This window comes from Thermobia domestica, chromosome 12, assembly GCF_964235325.1.
Source record: "Thermobia domestica chromosome 12, izTheDome1.hap1.1, whole genome shotgun sequence".
Taxonomy (NCBI): domain Eukaryota; kingdom Metazoa; phylum Arthropoda; class Insecta; order Zygentoma; family Lepismatidae; genus Thermobia; species Thermobia domestica.
Window position 1 is genome coordinate 62870721 of NC_137465.1, and position 24458 is coordinate 62895178.

General features: G+C 32.3%; 1 protein-coding gene across 1 annotated transcript in view; it reads right to left on the reverse strand.

Moving 5' to 3' along the window:
- The window catches only part of LOC145666486 (fibrillin-2-like), a gene marked incomplete in the record, with an annotated part of 450634 nt that overhangs the window by 196610 nt on the left and 229566 nt on the right, over positions 1–24458 (reverse strand). Inside the window, 6 exon segments of the mRNA XM_081733749.1 lie at positions 5401–5565; positions 6209–6364; positions 8777–9025; positions 13213–13407; positions 14836–14931; positions 19960–20058. Of these exon segments, the coding sequence (XP_081589875.1) occupies positions 5401–5565; positions 6209–6364; positions 8777–9025; positions 13213–13407; positions 14836–14931; positions 19960–20058 (960 nt within the window).

Below are 24458 nucleotides of genomic sequence, written 5' to 3' on the forward strand. Positions count from 1 at the left end.
CTTTTTGGTAAGCTCTTTGTGAAATTAAGGAAAACCGGAAGTGCAACACAGCGACAACGTGTGCGGAACAAGCCAATTACAGATGAGGTGGGTGCAATAAATGTTCTTGCCACTATTGCTATGAATCCACACATTAACTCCCGTGATATTGCTAGGGACGGTGGTGAAAATGAAATGATTTTTTTCAGTTTAACGTCCCACGATTTGCCTGTTAGGAAAGGGAGACGATAATTAAAGCAAGTGAATGATGACGGAAGAATAGATGGAATAAGAAAGTGGGAGGAAACAGAAGTACCCCGAGAAAACCGACGGACACGATGTTGCCCACCACAAACTTACTTGGCCGAAGATCGAACCAGGGACAATAGGTACGATGGTATGAGTCAGCGAAGTGTATTACGCCTTTTGCATATACATAAGTTTCTCCCATATCATATCACCATCCATCAGGAATACATGTGAATGATTTTTTGAACTGTGTTCGGTTTTGCACGGTTTATGACAAGACAATCCAGATTAATCTCGTATCCTATTCACCAACGAGACAAGCTTTACCAATCGTGGAAACATTAACCTAGGGAACATGCACTTGGTCTCTAACAAATCCACATTGGTCTCGTCAAGTGGAATCCCAGCGTCCATAAAGTGTGAAATAGTGGGTGAACACCTCCTTGGGTCTTTTTCATTAATGAGACACTGAATGCTGACCCGATACACACACTCATAAAAAATGAACTGTCAACATTATTAGAGGTCATACCGGTTCAGACAAGGAGGAAAATGTGGAATTAACATGACGGATTCCCAGCTCACAGCGCACGACGCACTAGAACATGTTTAAATGTTTCCCAATCGGTGGATAGTACGGGGAAGACCTGTCAAATGGCCAGCTCGTTTTCCAGATTTATCCTGTTAGACTTTTCTCTCTGGGGAAAACTGAAGGACATTGTCTATCAAGATGTGCCAACAACACCAGACGGTATACAACAACGTATTATTGCAGCTTGTAGGACTATTCTACATGCAATGCTACATTCTGTGGAACGATTTTGTGTGTGCGCCTCGATGCCTGTATCACAGCGGACGGCCACCATTTTGAACATACACTTTGACAGAGACGCTCATTGCACATGTCAGTCTCTATGATTCTTCGACATACTGTCATGCTCATTGTCATTACGTTCCATACACTGTCGAACAGTGTTGACGATGTCTCCTATTTTCTTCTTCACTGTCGAACGCCATATGTTCGTGTTTCTTCGTATCTTTCCATGATTTCTGACAGCTCATAGGTACCGCACTCCTGGCGGTCAAGTGGACAGACATTCCCATTGTCATATCTCTGTTACTATGCACATTAGAAGCATGAGACAAACGGTGTTGTATTTCTCCGCATGTGCCCTTTCATGTTATTCATGTTTGTGTCTATCATTCCACTAAAAGAAAAAAAAAATCACTTCGTTCCTGATGCTCTTATTTGTCGATAGTTTTCCTACCACACGATACTTTCGTTTGACGATCCCCATTTGATATTGCTGTTTACCGCAAATTGTATAGCACTAGCGTTTCTAGTTTCTTCGGTATTTCAGATGGTACTTTTAGATGTTTCGCGCTGTATATACAAAATCTCTTGGTTAAATACAATAAAGCTTGAGTTAGCTTTCTGTAAGAAAAACTAGGAACGAAAGCTGTTAATTGATTGCAAATAAACATTAATTATAGTTCTCATGATAAAGGCAGTAAATCGCCTTTGAAACGTCAGTTCAAATAAAACGCAACAAAATGAAACATCAAAAGTTTAATTTATTTAATGATAAATATCTCAATGAAAATTATGTAGAATATATAAATAAGGCTCTCATTTGACTACTTCAGATCTTGTTTTAAGGAAAAATACTAAGTTATCCTATTCGGGGCTGGTTATGTGGTCCTGTAATCCAGCTTTCTGAAGACGAGATACGAGTGATAGAGAATGGCCTACAATCTATAATGTCTTGAATGAGGGTTGACCTTGTATGATGATCTTTGAATCTCCAACTACACATTCACATTTCGATCGTAGTTAGGAGTCCACGTTTATAGTAGGTCCCGTTTTTCATAAGTTCGTTATTGGATAAAGACGCAAAACACTCAAACTAAGATATCCGACATACGGTTCTGAGAATGCGGGTCTTTTTAGAAAGCTAAACGAGTGTTTTTTTCTTCGAACAAGATCGTGCACAAGTTCAATATATAAATTATATATTCAGTATTTCCAAAACATGCACCCATAGTATGGGTTGTGTTTCTTTAGAAACACATAGCAAAATAATACTAACAAAAAGACCAACTGAGAAATGTTTAAACACTGCAAGTTCAATTAAACAATGTTGTTATAACAATTAACTCAGTAATATTAATTGTTCTTTTTACAGATAAGTAACCACGGTACTATCTTACAAATAAAAAGAATTACGAATATCATGTACTGTATAAAACTACAAATGAAAGTAAACTTTAAAGCTCATTTCGAAAATCACAGAATATGATACGGATATGATCAACTGAGTGCAAACAAGACCTTCTAACATTAGGGATGCGTTCAAGTCGAGTCGAGACAGAATTTTCCTGACAAAATTCGAGTCGAGACACAGCTCTTCCAATAGAAAAATATATATTTTTCGAGTCGAGACATCACTTTTACAGCACATTTTCGAGTCGAGACAGTCTCAAATCTTGTCTCGTGCGCATCCCTATCTAACATAATAGATAATGGACGAAAAAATCTCTGAAATATATTTTTCTTTTATTACGTAAGTACTATTTTCAATTTCGATAATTATCTATAACTTATCTTAAAATATACAAATATATACGAGGGATAAGTCATAAGTCATGGCAATATTTCTTTTTCTCGCGAATGGAGGGTAACACGAAAAGCCGACGATAGAGTACTACCAAGTAGAGCTAGCAAATTGTGTATGTGAGCAGAGCTTCTGGTTTAAGGACACTTCGAAGTTCAGCTGGGGAGCGACAGTGGTCAGGAATGAAGGTCACCAACGGTAAACAACATTTGTATGTGAAAATGTCATTTTTCCGTAGCAGAAATGCACACGAATGCCACAGGAAATACTAAGTGCACGTACTTTGTCCTATCAAGCAGTGAAGAGGTGGACACAAACATTCAAAGTAGGTAGATTAACAACTGCCGAAATGTTGCGCAGTGGGGTTCTATGTCCGCGGACAAAGATGTACGGAGTGATTAAGTGATAATAAGCACTGGACACTTGCGAGGAGAGGAAACAGAAATTTTGGTAAAGACAGTGCACTGCATTTTACGAGAGGACCTGAATAAGAGGAAAGTTCGTGCAAAGTGGGTTAAGTGAGGTACAGAAGAGGACTCGTTATGAAGCACGTCGCATCAATCTGGAAAGATTGCAGAAAAAAGGAGATAGCAATGAATCGCATCATTGCCGTGAATAGAACATGAGCACATGCGTATGAACCCTAACTCAAGTGACAGTCCAGTGAATGACATTATCCTGGGCCACTACGGGAACATAACGAAACTATAAGCTCGACAAAACTCTTCAAGTTCGACAAACCTCTTCACCAACAAAGGTTATGGTCATCCCGACACATGGTTGTCAAGGTGTTCTTGTGTGTCATCCAGTACGTGAGGGGAACTCTGTGAATGCCCACAGACATCTTTTTGTGTCACAGTTGCACCGTGCAATATGCACCGAAGAGTCAGAACTTTTGAACAACGATAACGCGAAAGCTCACACAGCAGACAGTGTCAAGTGTCTTTTACAGCAGTTGAGGGTTGAGAAGTGTTTCTACAATCGCAATATTCACCTGATCTCAGTCTATGTAATTATGACTCATTCCCAAAGTGAAACAGGTATTGCGTCGGGAACATTTTTCTCACAAAACAGATATTTTGGCAGCATTTCGACGCAAGATGTCTCACGTTAATGAATTACATGCAGCAAATTATATTCAGTGCCTTCATTATTGCTGGCAACGAATTTTCGATTAACTTAGAGAATATTCCGAAGACTGCTAAACAATGTGGATAACCAGAGAAACTCGTACTGTAAAGGATTCGTAACTCTCTGTAAGTAGTTTTGTGTAACTTCTGCTCATGCCATAATAAACCAATATTGCCCGGTTGTCTGTGTTCTACTTCTTTACTACGAGGGCTTCCTACATCCAGCCTTCCTTTGCTGACACTACTCGGTAATACATGTCGTATACTTCGCAATATCTATCGTCGATTTTTCGTGTTGGAGAAAAAACTGTCATGATTTATCCCTCGTATCAACATCACACTTTTCTTATGTTAATAAATTAATTTATACTTGACATTACTTTTCATTTATTTATTTGTATGTACCGTACTAACATATGGTAAACGAATAAGCAGATATTAACGGTGTCACAATTCGAGATGGTTGTTTTATGCAAATACGCTTATGCACTGAATTGTTAAAAGTCATTCAATTATCTATTGTAATAACGTTTCAACACATTTATTTAGATTACTATCACATTTACATGCTTAAATAAATATGCAGTCCTTACAAAGTCCTATATAGTCTGATTGTAACAAGAAATCAAAGATAAAAAATAGCTGATTCAAAAGTAAACTTTACTTAGTGTCACTTCGGTCAATATAACATGCTCAAAGCGTAATTTTCCTGTGTATCGAATTTTCACATTCCTCATCGAATTTCCTCAAATTACTATATTTCGAGAAGATATACAACTTTTCTATTTTATGATATGATTTTAAAAGTGCTTTCGTGGAACCCCAAGTAATTGTTCATTGTATAAAAACTTTATTGTGATTAATCAAGGATTCCAATGACAGTGAGAAAGCTTAGAATTTCTGTGTCAATCTTCAGATCTTAGGACTCGAAAACAAGAATGTACACATTTTCGTAAAATGACTCTCGTAACTTGTAATTTCCTCACACAAAAGCAGGATAAGAACATAAAGGAAAATAAAATCCACAATTGTTTAATAGAGAATATTGCTAATATTGGTAGTATATTTGATTTGATTATTTGATCTCGTATTTTGTAACTAGTCACTCTTTTTGAAATGTATATGCTTCATTCAGAGATATATTGAATTTCAATATATTTCAATATATTTCTTTCTTACAATTCTGGTCTTGAACTTTATTTTAAATAGCTTATAATATTATTCTCTTGCAAAGCTTTCTGAACATAAGATATCTAGAAGAATCAGAATTGATCAAGCTGTTATACAGCAGATCTATTACAATTTACGAATATCATGTGTGAATCTCAAGGATTTACGTCCCATACTTAAAACAAATTGTATTATTTTTTCTTATGCTATCTAACAATTTTAAGTTTTCTAATAAATTTAAAATATGAAAAACCAACCTTCACATACTTCATTCTGCCCTTTGCTATATCCAGTGTAACAGTTACACCTGTAGCCATCAGGAGTATCAATGCAATGACCATTACCACAGATATTCGGTCGCAGGATACATTCATTAATTTGCAATATCTGGTTAGGTTCTACGCACAACTTAGTGTAATCGTCTAAAAACAAAAAGGAAACGCATTTTATTTAGTGAATTGATAGGACAATATGAAATACTACTATGATCATAATTATATTAATACTATAACATCAGCATTTTGTGGGAAAATACCAGCAAGTTAGAGTTATAGTTGAGACTAGTGTTTTCTATACAGAAACAAAATGATGTATACATAACGCGAAAAAAATATAAGTCACGCGTGATGGTTAAAATTGTCTGATGCAGAGTCTCAGCCATGCAATGATGCTTAAAATTGACTGTTGCCATATTTTAAAAGAAAAAAAAAAGTGCGTATAACTTCTTAAGAAAACAACAAAACTTTTGATAAGGATACTTATTATTTTCTGTCACTGTAAGTCGGTTGATCGGGAGTGATGAAATACCCAACTAGTATCTACAATTGAATATATTCACATAATTTAAAAAGATTTTCTATGTCTACAGAATACATGAAAGTTCATCTGAACGAGCACAAAAGTGAAGTAGGAGTAATCATCAACCTGATTTTAAAATTTTAATTTACAGTAAAGACATGAAAAATTCACATACACGTATTTCATTGTCCTAGTTACCTAATATTAGGCTAAATTAAAATTAAGATTTAAATGGGTGTATAGAACCAGTAGAAAAATAGTTCTTACCTGTACCCGGAGTAGGACAAATATCACAATCGTCTCCCCATCCTTTACCCATATTCATCCCACAACAACAGTCTTTCTTCGACAGTCTCACAGACAGCCTGTTTCTGCATTGGCCGCTTCTACTTATAGATGTGTAACAGTTCCCCTGTCTTGCATCTACAAGATAATAATTTTATGCAAATTATGTTTCATATTAGTTTATCTATTTATTTAATTATGCAAAAGAATAAAAGATAAATTAGGAAACAAAGCTTAACTACTTCATTTAATGCTTATTTCTTGTGAAATTTAAAAGCATAAAACAACATATACATTAAGTAACATAAAACTCATCATAGCAATGACGTACAACTTAATGTATACTCTCTCTCTTGTATAAACATTAACATTGCATATATTTTTATAAAAAAGTTAAACTAACCTAGAACAATATTTTCAATAAGTTAGTTGCGTATCGGCTTTTTGTAACCTTCTCTACAAGCTTAAAATCTGAAATATATCACTAAGAATTTAGGTTACTTTTTTTTTCGACATCAAGAATGCTTATTGCGATTTTTTCCTTCTGAAATTTAATACAATTTTAAAATCTACAAAAATTAATAAGACTTTCTAGATAATATATTTGTTTTATTTAAATATTGGCTATAATCAAAATAGTTCTTTTACTTTGGATATGAAAGTCAAATGGATAGTTGTAGACAATCCTCCTGTAATGTAAGTATGCGATGATTTAAAGAAGAAGGGAAGCTTAAATTATACAATTATAATTGTAGAACATACTGTTAATTTGAAATCATTTAATTAGTATTATGTAAATGTTGAATGCTAATTCTTTACAACATTATAATCACAAGTTACGAGGACTCATAAAATTAATTATGACGGGTTATGACATATAATTAAAATTATGTCATGGCGTACAATGGTGGACTTTAAAAGATCTCAAGGTGTACATTTTCTCATTTATAAAGTAATCTTCTCTTTGGGTGATCCTTAATACAATGAAACAAAATAGTGCTTTTACTTTGTATGTAAAAGTCAAATAGGCTGTTGAAGACAATCCTCGTGTGATTAAGTATGCGATGATTAAGAAAGAAGGGAAGGTGGAATAAAATTATTCATTTATATAAAAATATTTTAAATTTTAAATTAATTAGGTAATATTATATAAATAATGAATATTAATTTTATATAACAATGTAATAACAACTTGTGACCGGAATTTACAAAATCAATTATGACAGTCAATTACATAAAATTATGCAATGGTGTACAATGGTGAACTTTAAAAAGTTTCAAGATGTGCATTTCTCATTAACAAAGTAATCTTCTATTTGGATTATAAAACAATTAACAATTTATTAACAACCCCAATAAGATGAGATAATTATTTACTTGTAATAAACAAACTCGAGTAAAACTATCTAACCTACTATATCTACGCATACGTAGCACTGAAAATTTAATTGCGAATTAGATTTCCTGTGATACAAAAGAAGAGCTTTCTATTAATAAAACCTGTAAAGTGAAATAATGAAAAAACGAAAATGAAATGAAATCTTTAGTTCAACGTCCCACGGTTATGCCCTTTAGGCTAAGGGAGACGGGTAAAATAATGAATTAAGAATACAAGCTTAAAACACTTCGTTTTATCTAAAATAAGTCTAAGCAAAGAAATAACAATAATTTTGAGCCATAACCTAAAATAATCTGGATTAACAGATTAAGTTCTATATCAACGACACGAATCAATAATTTCGATAGCCAGGAACAACTTTTCTTTAAGGGAATCAGGAAATTCGGGCTAAATTGAAATTCCCAGAAAAGAACAAATCCTCATCAAAATATCTGAATAACGAAAGAAGTAACGTACAAAATTATACTCAACAACTAATGGCAATCAATTATTTCTATTCCACTTTAGTTCATAAGCTATGTTTATCATTAATTTTCAAATAAAAAGGACGTATTTAAGGAATTACTATACGTTTTCATATGGTAATTATCCCTGAGTCGCACTCCATATAAACTATGGAATCTTACCACAAAAATACAGAAATTGACCTACAATATCTACCCACGCAGTTATGCTTAAGTATTTATGGTTATTATTATTATTTCATGCTATGAAATGACTTCTCATATGGTAATTTCTAGTTATGTACTTTAGTTTTCATTTATGAATTTTATTTTTTGAAATAACACTGTAAGTGCTTTCTCCGTTCGTTTTCGATTACTGATTACTGGGTTCTTTTTTTAAAAAATACTCCTAGCGTTAACTAGGAATTTGGAACAAATCTTTCATTTCTTTAGAAAGGAACATGGTGCTAGTAAGTCGGAGAACGGCGATAATTTCTAGCGATAATTTGGACAGTACAATTTGAAAATAGTAAGGTTTAGAATATCTTATAAAGTTCATAAATTTTTAAATGTTTTATTACGGAAAGCAAATTGCTATACTTTTGTTTCATAATTATACAGCAGAAAAAATCTTTTAAATATTTGAAATTAATGCACGTTCCAAGTTACATGTAACTTTTATATCTACTCATATAGTTAAAAGCCTACCAATGCACCTCTTCCTGTCTTGGCTTGGAATAAATCCTCGTTCGCACACACAATAGTATCCGCCATCTGTGTTGACGCAACGACCATTTTCGCATACATCTGCATCCTGACACTCATCCCTGTCTTCACATTGATTTGTCTCTGGATTCCTCTCTTGGCCCTCTGGACACTCACATCTAAAGGAACCTATCGTATTCACACAGCGACCTCCTTCGCATAGACTAGGAATTGCCTCACACTCGTCAATATCTATTAAAAGGAAAGTTAAAGATTAGTCATTTGTAATGCAGATTTTTAACATCATGTTCCTTCTCTCAATTTTTTTTAAACATCCATACAGCTAAAACAAAATACAATAGAAAATATACACATAAAAGCATAAGCAGTTGTAACGCATTATTTATAAATGATAGAAATTAAGCTATGTCGAAAATAAACAAATATGAATGATTTATTTAATATTAATAAATCATTAATAAATATTGATGATTTATTAATATTTGTTCATTTTCAACAAGAAGATTTGTCTTCGCATATTTTAAATTCTTTTAACCATTTTTACCTATCCACATTTTTCCCCCATGCTTTAAATACTTTTCGAATTGTGTCTAGGCCGAAGATGGAAACAGGTTTTCCGAAAATGCTTTCTAGAAGAATAAATTGTCTTTTTGCGGTGTGTAGTAGTCTTTTGCTTACCTTTCTTTCTAAATATTATCACCGCTCGCAATCTAGTGAGATTCTTTCTTTTCAAATTTAACGACATACGACAAACACATAACCTGATTTATTGTTTGTTACGATTTTAATGTTCTTTTCCAACACCAAATCAAATTGGAATGTAGACCTAGAGTTCAATATGAGATTTGAACCACTCGTGCTTTCATGGAGCGATTGAACTCGGGATGACGCATACAGGAAACATATGATCTGGCCACTTGGCTAGTTGAGGTCACTCACTACACGTAAGTTTAAATTAAAGCCATTTAACATATAATGACACATCACTGCATAATACAATGACAGGAAATCTTAAAAATAGAAAGAAAAATTATACATTTATATGTAATATTACAAGAGTGTATATATATATATATATATATATATATATATATATATATATATATATAATATATATCACAAAGAATATATTTTACAGTGTAGTTAAAGTCTGTGATTTAAAGTTTAACAGTCAATAGGAGTAGTATCTGAAATTTTTATTTTATATCTGTGACAAGTTTTAAACTGTTGACAAGTTTTACAATATACATTCATATGATAAAAGATGTACGAAATAAACCATTTATGTATTTTAGTAGGCATAACGGATGGAGAACTCCAATAAATCGAAATATGTTGCATATCCTCTAGAAAAACAGTTACAATATTTTAATAGTCGGCATAAAAAGATAGACTATTAAATCTTTAAACTTATTTATATGGTGTTTTGTATGGTTAAACGTATTTATAACTTATTTCTGTCATTGATTTAGTTATTCAAAGAACTGACTAGGTCTTTTTGAAAACGAACTTTACTGCCAACTGTTCAGCTACTCAGAAGATGAAGTAGAAGCTTATAATATCTAAGGTGTTCTTCAGTCAATCGTATTTTTAAACTACTTTCTACACCATGATACTTTTTTTTCAAAGAGGAGTGAACTTCATGTGCAAAAATAACTCAGCAATGTCGGCTATGTTATGAGTGTATGTTTTATCCATTAGCAAAATATTTGCCGACTAACAAGGCCACAACAAGCCTTGAAATGATGATAAATTCAAGTGGAAAATCGTCCTTTTCTGCCTCTTCCGCATAACTTGCTCTTTGCCACGCGCAGCGAAGTTTGTATTATTATTATTATTATTATTATTATTATTATTATTATTATTATTATTAAAATATCGTAATTATACGATAACCGCTTTGCATTTTTATTTACTTAAACTCAAACACAATAAAACTACAAAGGAGTTATTACCTATAAAATATTGTAGTACAATCTTTATTGATGAAGCCATTTGTTCGTTCATTACTTATTTTACGGGTAATTTAAAAGTAATAATGCACATAATTATTTGTGTGCGTTTTTCAATACTAACAAATGGATCATAATTGAAGCAAATTTTGTGTAGTTTTCTTTCTGTGAATGTTATTGATAAAAATTAAAAGAATGAACATTTTTAAGAAAACTTGCATAATACGATACAAAACTGTTCTTCATCCTATTCAATATATTGGAGTAACTCTTTTCTGTGGTATCACAGGTTCACTTAGTACTAACCAAAGGAAGAGTTGGCTTTAAGTAAACTATTCTTTTAATGAATTTATTAAAAATGCTTTGGGAGGGTGTTTTCTGAACAAGGGGGGTAATTATCTGGATTGACCATTATAAAACCTTAGAAGTCAGAGTTAGGTCATTAAAAGAGAGACAAATTCATGGAAACACCATTAGGAGCAATTCAATAGATCTCGATACATAGTGCACGGAGTTACTGAAAGAATTGCACAGAAATTGTAACGGAAAATACGGGAGGAAATTTTCAAGAAAGACAAATTCAACGCACAGACTAGGCGTTACAATGACCTTCAGAAAACTGTTTAATATTAATTTGTAACAATATATTCAATATCTTACATCATATTGAATTTCATTACTCATTTGAATAAATATTGCTCTATTTCACGAAAACATAACAATAATTTGGGGTCATAGTAACTTGAAAATTAAGGAACAATTCTTCTTTTCATTTCTACTAGATTTAGAAGATTAATCTTTTTGGATGTGTTAGTAGTTTAGAACGAAGCTAAAGTAATACCACTGAATACAACAAATTTAACAAAGTATGGAAATTCATATTATTAAACTCCTCTTGCTAGATCACTATTAAAATACATTCAATTTTGGTATTCAACAGTTGTAGCTGATCTGATTGGTTTAAAATATACTTGACCATTATCCCTTTATTCAGCTTTAAACTTTGACAGGTATATTAATAACTACGAGAAATGAACTATTGGATATAATCTATGTTATTATATGTTTTAAAATTTTGGGTTTGATTTTGCTTAATCGAAACTTAAACGTCGAAACAAAAAAAATTGTTTGTCAATGTGTTTTCCAATATTGTATTATTATTCACTTACAAACTACATGTTCTTAGAAATAAAGAAAATACTAATGAATCAAGCATCATTAAGGATAATGTTCAGAAATGATTTACAAATAAAGGCAGAGTACTCATCCCCATGGTTCATGATGTTCCCCTCTCTCCCTTCCCAATTTTCCTGACATGTTTTCTAAAAAAAGCAATACATATTTTTAAATTTAGTCAATGCTTCTGAACTACGGTCTCCCCACGTCTACCGGTAGTTCTTGATTAGTATGTGTTGTTCTTGTATAAACTATATACTACTATAAACATTTTTATTTGATTCAGATGTTTGCAACTACTTTATTTATTTATTTCTCCTTCTAAATTTAATGACGCACTTGGTGTTGTGACGCAATGTGTGCACACCTAAAAATGTGAATCATTCCTAAGTTAAATAAGTTTCCTTCTTTTCCACTTTAAAAGTTGATATTATTCTAAATTGGTATCTTTTTTGTAGTGGGAATTAAACTTCAACTAGCAGTCTATATTTTTTTCAACAATAAAAGTGCCCTTAATTCAAATTAACTTATAGTTCCGTGCTTCATTTATGAAGAATAACAGATTATTAAATCCCTTAAGTACAGTGACATAAATTCACCTAGTAATATGATTTTGAACCCATTGATTTGAAGAATCATTATTCGTTATTTTAAACCGTTTCAAACATAAAGATGTTATGGTGGTATCCATTGAAACTTTTGCTGCGTCAAATGAAATGATCTCTATTTCACTCATACTTTTCACTCTTTGAAGTTAATTAAATATACCTTTAAGAAGATTTGGCATTAAAAATATTAGTTGTTTCAGTTAACATCTCTCAAAAGATATTGCGAAACTAAAACTGTCGTATTAACCTTGATATGGTAAAAAGTTCAATGTTTTAACATAATAAATTATGAAAGCCACGTATAATCCATATGGACAGTATATAACTGTAATAGAAAAAAATAATAAATGGAAAAATATGTATGGCTTCACAACTGAAAAACTTCACGTGACCTTGAATACAGCGGTACCAGGCAGTGCCATCTGTGACCAGGAAAGCAGTGCTATCAATACTACAACCAAACTCACATTGACATTGTTCTCTATGATACTTAAACCTTGGGGTACAGGGACTTCTCGGACACCCTGTTTGGCCAATTGCATGTTTGTGTAAGTTCTACATCCATCCACAGCTCGCTCAAATCAAGACAGACTTGTACATATCAGTTACCAAAATATGATAATAGAATTTCACAATGCAAAAAAATGAATTAAGTATTAGAAAACCAGAAAACAGTACCAACCTGTGCATTGACCACTATGAATGTTTTTGAGAAATCCTTCATCACAATCTAACCGCGTAGGGCACTGTTCACAAGGATGACCCCAAGCCTTTCCTACAGTTGCACAACACATTTGCTTCGTGCAGACAACTCCTGGTAATTGACCTTGGCACATTTCGTTTTTTACTTTTGTAAAACACGGCCCTGTTCGATAATCTGTAAGAAAACATGATATATAAGAGTTAGCTTTGTTATACAAAATAATATTTAGAAAGCAAAACTTTTTTAAAAATATTAATTGACCAATGTTTCTACACGATAACATAAATGAATTGAATTTCCTTACTATTGAAACCAGAAAAGAAAGAAAGAAAGGAAGAAAGCTCTTCTTTCCCAAAACAATTACACTTTTTTGTACCATCTAGACTTGGTAATACAGAGCTATGTACATAAGGTTAAATAAACCCTAGTTTAGTGAGTTAACTTAAATTGCAATCGAATTCTCAGAACAAAACCACGCTCATTTTTCAAACTTAATGCAGTAGAATGTTTTTCATATAGAATTGCAAGTATTTAATTATATTTACTGGGAATTATGGAAATAGTCAAATGCCCCTAGGCTAAAAAATTTCGGTATCCATGTCCAATAGTATTCGAGCTTCTCATGAACATCAAATGTATTAAAAATTATACATGATACATAAAAATAAATCTCCTACTTTTTTTTTCGTTATTTGAAAATCTTCAAGTAACCTAGAAGAAAATTGAGTCTTGGTAAACAATAATTTGAAGAATTTTGTTACTTGCGATTTCTGAAAATGTGTTGTTAATTCCACAGTTTGCTTTACAATATATTCCAACGTATTAAATTGATTCTTCCAACGTAGCAAGATTATAATCACATGTTGAAGTACATGACATTACCCACCTAAACTACTTTCCATATTAAGAATTATAGCCAATAGAAATGATAAATAGAATTTCATGCTGTTAATACAAACTTCAATTGCTTTTCATCCCAAGAATTATCTATATATAAAAATAAAAGTGACTACGTTTGTGACTTCACACCACTTGAACCACCCGACTGATCTCGATCAAATTTTCCATATAAATGAGGTTTAGGCTAGGATGTTTTTTGTCATTTCGCTTTGACGATGCAACTTAGGGAAGGGATAGTGGGAGATATTTAAAAATGACCGAAATTGACCGATATTAGTGTCGAATCCATAGTTTTCGGGGTCGCTGAAATGAAGAATGACACTTCCGATGCCGTTTAAATCCAAATTCAGCCCACAATTTTTGCTGTTATTTTTTACCAAACACGTGACATATGGAGTTGAGTTTTGAGTTTTTATTTCAACTCAGCGAAGCGTGTAATCAACGCTATTAGCCAATAAAATTAATAGAATTTAATTGCAGGAGAGTTATGAGATTTGGAATACACCGCGTTTATTATAGGGATCTCATAATACCTATTAAGCTAAGCAATTTGAAATACATAATAATCCTAAAATGAATCATTGGTACTCGTCTAATCATGCCTAACCATGTAGTATTACATAAGCACTTTCAGTTATTTAAGTTTCATAATACAAAATTCGATTTTATAAAGCGCTATTATGTACGTAATGTTATGATTACCTGCTTCGCATCTTCTTCCCGTGAATCCGTACACACAAGCACAGCGATCCGGACCAATACATCTCCCTCCATTTAAACATGGTTCTCGACAAACAGCTGCAAAAGAAATACAATAAAATGTGAAGATCGAATACATACTATACTTTACATACGTTTTTATAGCTCTATGTCTTTTTCGTCTAAATTAAAAGTACTTTGATAACATACGTAATTTTCTATTTGCCGGTATTCACATTCGATTTATTTATGAAAATTAGAATTCTAGCTTAGGCTTATATTTATAACGACAACTTCAAAGAGTTAGGAAGAATAGTGCTCAAGGTACTTAATATTAAATAAATAAAAAAAGGAATTAGTGGCGTAAAACAGTCATAAACAAAAGTTCAATAAACTAGGCTAACGTCTTAAGCCTAGTCTATTATAATAAATAAATAAATAATACTAATAATAATCATAATAATATAGTACAATTCGAGTAAGTCTCTATTGTTTGGCCATGATAAGTCATCTGTAAATATAAAACCAATTACGTCAAATTACTCAATTTAATTAATGAAAAATTATTTCATGCCAAATGCTGTACAGAAGGTTTATTAGTTTATACCCGACCAATTTGGCAACACTGTTGTTATCTGTAAAGTTGCGCCAGAGGCATCAAACTGGCGTCATTATCAGTGTGCAGTGTTGCCAATTTAGCCTATTTTTGGTTAAATCTAGCCTATTTGGAGAGGCATATAGCCATACAAATCTACAAAATGCTTATAGCTTTAAATATAGCTTATTTTATGAAACTCTTTTGCCATTTTTGGATATTTTATTAGCCGTTAAATTAATTCTAAAAATATTTTTTCTTTGAAAATGAAGTGTAATTTTTTAAAATTAGCCCATTTGTCATTATATATTATCGTATCAATCGATTTCTCTAGATAAAGGGTGTTTTATTATGCAATAAACACTTGTTTTTCATTCTTCTTCTCTCTCCGCACCCACAGATTTACAACTATTTAACAATACTTATTGACTCAGAAAGAATTTTAATGTTGCTCCCGTAACGACCTCATTTGCTACTTTTTAATTATTTTAATATTCTCATTTCATTCAAAGAATGAAAGTTTTCTAATAGAAATTTAGTAAATGGTTCGGTTCTTCAAGCAACAGAGATTGCTTTCATGTATTAAAGGAAACAAAGAGGATATCTAATTAGCTTGAAAACTTTCAATACAATCATGATGGTTCACGTGGGGTGTACGGAGAAATAAGAAGGGTTTCTAAGGACTATGACCTGCCGAAAGAAGTACTACTGAAAATTGGAATAGTGGCAGTCTACACAAATACAACCACTCCACAATCCAATGATGGTGTATCCAGTGCCAGCGCCTCGGCTAGCTGCGACGAGCGACGTTATCGATTTATTTATTTCTATTCAGCTGATAATATGGCTGTTGATTTTTACAAATCAGATGAGTTATTGATGGATTTTATTGTAATTTAAAGCCATGTATGTTGTTTGTTAGTATTTAGCGAATAATATTCAACATTTTAAATTTTACTATAACTCACTTATATTCCTATACACAAAAAAGGGGATTTAAAATCTACAATGTGGGTTATAAGTTAGCAGTTCAAAATCTAGCCATTTTATGCGTAAAAAAAGCTTATTTCTGAAGACCATCTAGCCTATTTTCTTCAGAGGTTGTTGGCAACACTGTCAGTGTGTCAGCTTGCAGTGTCTTATTGGTGCTCGTACGAGAAGCATACATCATGGTTCCTCTCCATGTACATTTTACGCATAATTTAATGTAGTGAAACAGTGTTGTTGACCATACGAGTATCCACAGCTCAATATATCGTGGCCAGGTAAATGTAAACGAGACCCATGCAGAAACACTCACCCTGTTCAAGATAATCAACGAAAGTATTGCCTGAGATCTTCGTGGAATTCGTCCCTAGTAAGCCAGGAAATCCACGATTCCAGTGTGACATGGCACAAAAATTAAAAATCTGGTGCAGACCGTGTTAGCCACTTCATTTGTCGAAGTCTTGGCCTGTGGTGCGTACATAAGGGCCAGGTTTACAGCCACCTCTCACACCACATCGCTGAATGTAAGATAAACTACCGCAAACTATACGAGAGACACTTGACGGGGTTAAATATAGAAGACAATTGTCACATACATTTATCTAATTTATCCCTTTCTGCAGGAACACGAAAGGATGATAGATACAACATTTTAAAGATTCTTACAAGAGAAGTTTGGTCGAAAGTAGAATAGTAAGAGACTATTTGTTCATACTCGAATAAGTGAGAAATTTGAGACTGCAGAAGTAGCAAATGAAGCATATGAAGCATATGAAGCTTGAAGCATATGAAGATAATATTAGCGGCTAATATAGAATTCCAGTCAGAAGGTACATATCATGAGGTAGATGATATCGGACAAATTGCAACTATTGAAAACAAATGAACAACTATGTTCACTTGATCTGATGTGTTGAAATGGCTAATTGAAGTCGAAAATAGCACTGATCTTGTATCTAAGACCTTCAATTTGACAGAAGTTTTCGTGGGTTCAGTTCTCATCTGTACATTGTGCAAGTTAGTTGTCTGCAAATTCATAATTCCTACAAGGAATGAAGGTTAAGAAACTTGAAAATTCTCATTGTTTGGAACTTTTTTTCAGTTGTTTGAATGTGAAATCGGGTCATATCCATGGGAATTTTAAGGCAGTTGGATATGAGTAGAGACGCAAGAGCTCAGATTAAAAATTAAAAAAAAAAAAAAAAAAAAAAAAAAAACTATTTAAAAATAAATTTTATCTGTGGTTTTCTTGTCTGGGAAATTTTTGGCTTTTAAAGGTATTTCAAGTTTAATGGAGAGACAACAGTACGCTTCATCTTCGTTTTTCCATTATAACACGAAAGAAATATTTAATTACTGCATTCTGAAAAGAAACTATTGAATAATTTAAGAATCAAAGAAAACTGGATACTCGGTAGGATAGAAAAAGTGCAAATTGGCTGACGCACTCTTTTTCCAATGAGTCCTTTATAAACTTTTTAGGTTAATATTCAAGGACGAATATATTTTACTGAACAGTTTAATAGTGTTATCAATAACTGTTCTAAAAATGTAGTGAATTTCGTGGAACAACGTTATTATTTAAAATTTATAAATGAACTAAAACTTCGTTATAACTATGTACAACATTTATTGAAGCTGCTTGAATTCGAAAGAGAAAATGTTTAAAAATGGTATCCGTAAATTTCCTATCAAAACTTTTGACACGATATAACAAGAAAGAAAGAAGGAATTCTGTGAATAATGATATTAAACTAACATCATACCCAAAATAGCCGTTTCTAGCTTTAATTTTCTATTAGCTGAACTTTCTGAAGCTCAAGATAAAATGTTTCCCGAATAGAGAACGAAACGTAAGCAAGACAATTTAGGTATATTATGACATTTGGGATATGATAGTTGTATAACGTACACTTGCTGAAAATAATAACTGCACTGACAGTTTGAAAACCAATTAAGACATCCAACCCTGAACTGAACATAGGAATTACAAGTACTATGTTGTCAACGCACGTTCTTAATTAAATCCTCTACAGGTAAACAAAGGTAGTACCTTAATATGAAAGTCATAAAAAGTGAAAAAAGCGATAATTTCCGCTCATTTGTCCGAGAAGGTCGACTTCTTATGGGAAAAAACCCATCCCAAAAACACCCGGGCTTTTTGCATGAGTATTGATATGTTGATCTCGAGAATTCAGTTTTCGAGTTTGAATTCCTATCTAAGAAGGCAACGGTATGTGAAGAAAAATACAATGTGTCCCACTCGCTATCTCTACAAGTTGTCACTTTGGCTAAACAATGGTGTCAGGGAAAAGTGGAACACAATGTACTAAGTGAAACTGACAGAGGATATAGGGAATAGGTTCTTCCCTATTACAATATCTTGTTTTCAGAAGGTTGGAGTACATCGTTACAGCATTGAGAAGTTATTCCATTCTCAAGGTTCAGAACATGCATTTGTTGATAATGGATTCGTAAGAAGTAGTGTGATTGACAGGAAGTAGTTAGTATTTATGAAATATAGTATTGCTTGAAAATGGTAATGTACGAAGCAAAGGCATTTCGTAGAACTGCAAATGACAGATCTTCCTGTGTTGTCGGGATCTGAATTTTTTAAAATAGAAATGTATTTGTGTTGTGTTTATAGAAGAGAGTTGTATTGTATTGTTTATTTTTCGTCCTGTTTTAATATATTTACTCTGTATTACAAAGCAATGGTAGTTGAACATGCTTGCATTATAAAAGACATTAGATTTATTTGTCGTTAAAATAAGTGGATCCGTCTTTATCAAGGTAGAGCTTCCAGTAGAGCTTCGAAACGGTAATCTAGACAAACCATGGCTATATGTGGGGTGAACAGTGTTAGCATAACTACATTGCAAGGTCCAGATGACTTTGCTAATAGTATACTCGTAAGCGATGTTGCCCTCTGCGAGAAGCGTATCGAGAAATTCGAAAATGCGGTCAACAATTTGTTTAGGATTTTTTTTTTCAAAGTACATTAAAATGGAATAATTATAGAGCAACAGGGAAGTTTCATGGAGGCTAGGATGGATACCTGAGAAAGGATTACTATTAGAGATTTTGGGATGAGTGGACCAATGATATCGCAACCCAAATCTGTAAGAATATGAGAGGAAATGTCAAATGAAGTTAGAACGAGAGAAATAAATCGTAAGGCAAAACCTTCTGAAACATAGAACGCCAAACAAATAAACATTATATGGCAAGTACTTTCACAATTTAAAAAAAAAAAAAAAAAAAAAAAAAAAAAAACATAAAGAACAATTACGAAAATTTTAGTTTTTAATCACTCTCATTTGAGCACATACATTGTAGAGATATTCGTAAACTGGTCAAGGACTTATTAAAGAATAAGCACTTACATCATGCTGTAATAAAAATCTAAGAATGGGTAAATCAATTGAAGTAGTGACTAACGTGTAATAGTCAGTTAGGCAATAAAATTACATATTTACATTAAAGCTTGTTGGAAAAACAAAACATTACGTGAATCCTCATATATTTAATAATAGGCTACTTACGTTCTCCACAAAAGTCTCCCTGATAGCCTGGTTTACAGACACATCGAGATCCACTACACGATCCACCGTTCAAACAGGAAGCTTGGCAGGTCCCGGAATCTTGAATTAGAAAGAAAAAAAATAAAAAAAAATAATGTTTAAAACTCATTTACGAAAGTGAGGTTGGCTATAAAATGAAGTTGCTACAGATTTGTAATGATGAAACCATAACACAATAATTATAACCTATTTTGACCTTCTGAGTTTTCATACTTGTCCAATTAAAATGAAACTCTTCAAGGCTTTGCGTAGTATTGTTTAATAATGTTAATTATTACGATTAGACTACTTGAGAAATTTCTCCTGTTAAAATAATCTTTAACTTTAATTGGCTTCTTCTTACGCTACATTCATGATACACAATATGGAAAACATAATAAGATCTGATCTAAGATTGGCAATTTTGGGACAATTTTGGAAGTGTGATATATAGATTCTTCTTTAAAGGAATAAATCAGGGTATTACAAACGCTTAAAGATGAAAATCGCGAACGCAATAAATTAACACCAAAGTCAAGTATTGCAAGTCCATCTTTAGACTAACAAAAACTCAGATTATAATGAAAGTTCCAATAATTTGAGTCTTTCCTGAGAATCAGAGTCCTGTTAAACATCGAAACGTTACGCTTGGATTTCCTTGAGACATTGCGTGGCCGATCGCACTATTGTGTAAAAATCCAATATTGCTTTGGAATCTTCAGTTTTAAATCTTTCCATACATTAAAAAATAATAGTAATAAATAAAAGGCATGAGGTACTACACTAAATATTCTCTCTCCAATTGATTATTAAATCATTTTAACTGCAGTCAGTGGAGGTCCTTGACCGAAATCGGCATGCCTCACGCAGCAAAAAATGAAGTGAACATTATCCTGAAGGCTTCCAAGGATGTGTTGTTCTGATTGACTGCATAACTAAGCATGTTTCAATGTATTGGGCTGTTGCAAAACTATTGCGAGATTTCGGCTGCCTGTATGCGTTGTTATATTAACTGTATAAGTTTATGTTTCGCAGATTCTTGCTGTTCACGCCGCCGTATGTAGTTTCATTTATTTTCAGCCCAGAGAAGATAAGATGTCAAAGTACAGTTTACCGCGAAATCTACTTTAAGATACTAAACTTGGTCGCAGAGATGCACAACCAGCTTGAAATATCAATGAAATGAAAGGTAATTCCATTATGAATAACTACACAATGACCTAAGTTCTAAAAAATATGTTGTGGAGACAAGCTTAGAAGCTAAGAAAAGTCATGAATGTTGTTTGCTACTAATAAAGACAAGTTGAAGGCAATCGTTAAAGCAAGTCACCAATGACAAAACCAGAAGTTGGGGAGAAATATAATGTTGATCATTGATCGCAGTATACACATGAAGAAACTAGAAAATATGGAATGGATATTACATGAAATAACCGAAATTAGAGAAGCGTTTAGAATTCTGCTCTACACTCAAAGCTCGATTTTCCACTAGACCAGGGGATAGAGGTGCTACGTTCGTAGGAGTGCACATTGAGCAAAAATTTAATAAGCAAGACAAAACAGAAACCTGCAAAAGTTGAATAATACTTGTATAATAATATTAATTAAAATAATAAATAAATTTTCTTATACTGTTTCATTTGATTTCAGTATGAATAAAAAAGTAATACTGAAAAACTGGTTTTATTTCTTGTAATTTTTTTTTTACTTGCATATTTATTTTATTTTATTATTTATACAAGTAACAATACAGACATAGTGGACACACACACTGCACACACAATTAGTATATCTATTTTTAGGCCGGAAATTTTCCGGTACTCCAGAGACTTATTATCAGGCCTATACAAAAAACTTAGTTTACATACCAGCCTATATGGCCGGATAGCCTCCGGTATTCCACGAGGCCAAAAAAAAAAAAATAAATAAATAAATAAATAAATAAAAATAAAAATAAAAAAAATTTAAAAAAATAAAACATACTATGAAATACATAAAGACAGACAGACACATACATATATATATATTGGTGGCAACACTTCTAATACACACATCACAACTATAAAATTATTTTATTCTTTCTTTTACATTTATTAGCACTACGACTGGTAACCTCCGGACCTCCTTGAGGTTCCAGTCCTTGGCAGGGTTTCTTTAATATTAATCAGTATTTTATTATAAATCATTTTTATAGCTGTTACTTTTTTTACTACAATTTTAATTAACTATCATTTAATTTATTATTAATTTTACATTATCTTTCAACAAGAAGACACATACATAATACATCCTAATGACATAATATGATTATGATAGATGGCTCTTCACAGAAGCTTTCGCTTGTGAGTGAGAAACCATCTTCATAAAGTATATATAAGTGAAATTTTATCATTTTTTCCTCTTTTTTATCTTTTTCTTCCTTCTCTCCTCCATTTTTTCTTTTCCCTTCCCCTTCTCTATTTTTCCTTTTTTTAAAACAATTAAAACAATCATTTTGTATTACAACAGAAACATAAATTGAACCATCAAAACAATTAGTCTAGTGATATTTTTAGTGATCAAGAAAACCAGGTGATTCTTACTGTTCCCTAAATTCTTGCTTTCGTTGGAATAATTCAATGTCATTGCCAAATCTGTGCAATGGAGGATACTTGTAGGATCACAAAGTAACTAGCGACTGATACAAGCATTCGTGCCAGGTCTTGGAATCCTTTTACGACAGAAAGAGTGTCGATTAGAGGTACACTATTGATTACCGAAGCAGTTACCCTAAGTTCTGGATTCTCCGATGTAATGTTAACTATAAAGTGGTGATTTATTTTATTTATTATTATTATTATTATTATTATTATTATTATTATTATTATTATTATTATTATTATTGTTATTATTATTATTATTATTATTATTATTATTATTATTATTATTATTATTATTATTATTATTATTTTTGTTATATAAAATAGAAGGGAGCATCACTTTTGGTTTAAGGGTATTAACTACAGCAAAATTAAACTACCGCTAATTTTAGAGTTTTCTGTAATATCTTACAAAGAAATAAAAATATTCGAAAAACAGAAACGTAGTGAACTAGATAATACGATTTTGCATGTGATATCTTTACCACAATTCACCTGTCTGCTTTTGGTATGCCGCTATTTACAGAACCAGCACAAAATGTTAAATCTATCTACAGTTGCAGAAAGCAGATAGATGAGTTGTGATAATGGTATCACATGCAAAATCGTATTGTCTAGTTTACTACGTTTTTTGCTTTTCGAATATATTTATTTGTTATGAAGACATTACAGAAAAACTCTAAAATTAGCGGTAGTTTAATTTCGTTGTAGTGAAGACCCTTAAGATGCAGAATTCTTATAATTTTTCGATTTATTTGTACATATAAACACATACAGAGTACATTCATATTTATTTTTAGTAATCATTTAGTGAACACCTACTGTTCATAATCATCTACAAATACAATAATGCAATTTCTATTAGATGTAATATATGCCAAGTATAGGTGATTTCAATTTAGTAGAAGTTTTATTTGAATTTGTTGCAGGCTAGATTAAGTTGAAGATGATTAAAGAACTCATATAGTAGGTGTAGTATCAGTATACAACGTAACATTGTATGCGAGTTTTAGCTAGCTACAAAGGTAAGGAGTAGATAAAGGTTAGGATGAGCGACAATAAAGTTAGGAGACCGAAAATATCTTAAAATAAACATTCCACAATTTCCCATCGCGAGCTGTCAGTTCCACATTTCACCCATAGTTGCGAGCATGTATCGTGTTTCATTTAACAGAAAAGTTTCATTCGACCGATCACTACATTGAAATAAATTAGAAATAGTGATTATCAAAAGGTAAACAGTGTAAAATTGATACCAAAATGTAGTTGTGTGCTAATAGTAATGTGTGCTAATAGTAATATTAATGCATTCTCGAAATGAAATGAAATGAAATTTTTGAGTTTTACGTCCCACGGTTATGCCGGTTAGGCTAAAGGAGACGGCGATGATGAGAGATGAATGAAATGAAGAAAGTGGGAGGAAACGGGAGAACCCCGAGAAAACCCACGCACACGGTGTTTGTCACTTGGCGGGAGCAGGGTTTGAAACCGGGACCCCAAGCACCAGAGATCTATCACTGAGCCACCGCGGTCCCCTAATGCATTATCGACAATATACTCTATAATATAAAAGAAAGGCTAATCATTATCTAAAAGAAGGTCCTTGTATAAATTGATCATGAAAGTATCAAGATAACTCAGTATGTAAATTGAATTTAATAAAATATCACACATGAATTGATCATATGTAGTGATACTGATTCTTCGAGCTCTTCACTAAGATTCCCATTGGTTTCTTTTATATCACGTAAATAGTTCAGTATCAAAGACAATATAGCTGCTTTCAAAATAAATAAATAAATAAATAAATAAATAATAATAATAATAATAATAATAATAATA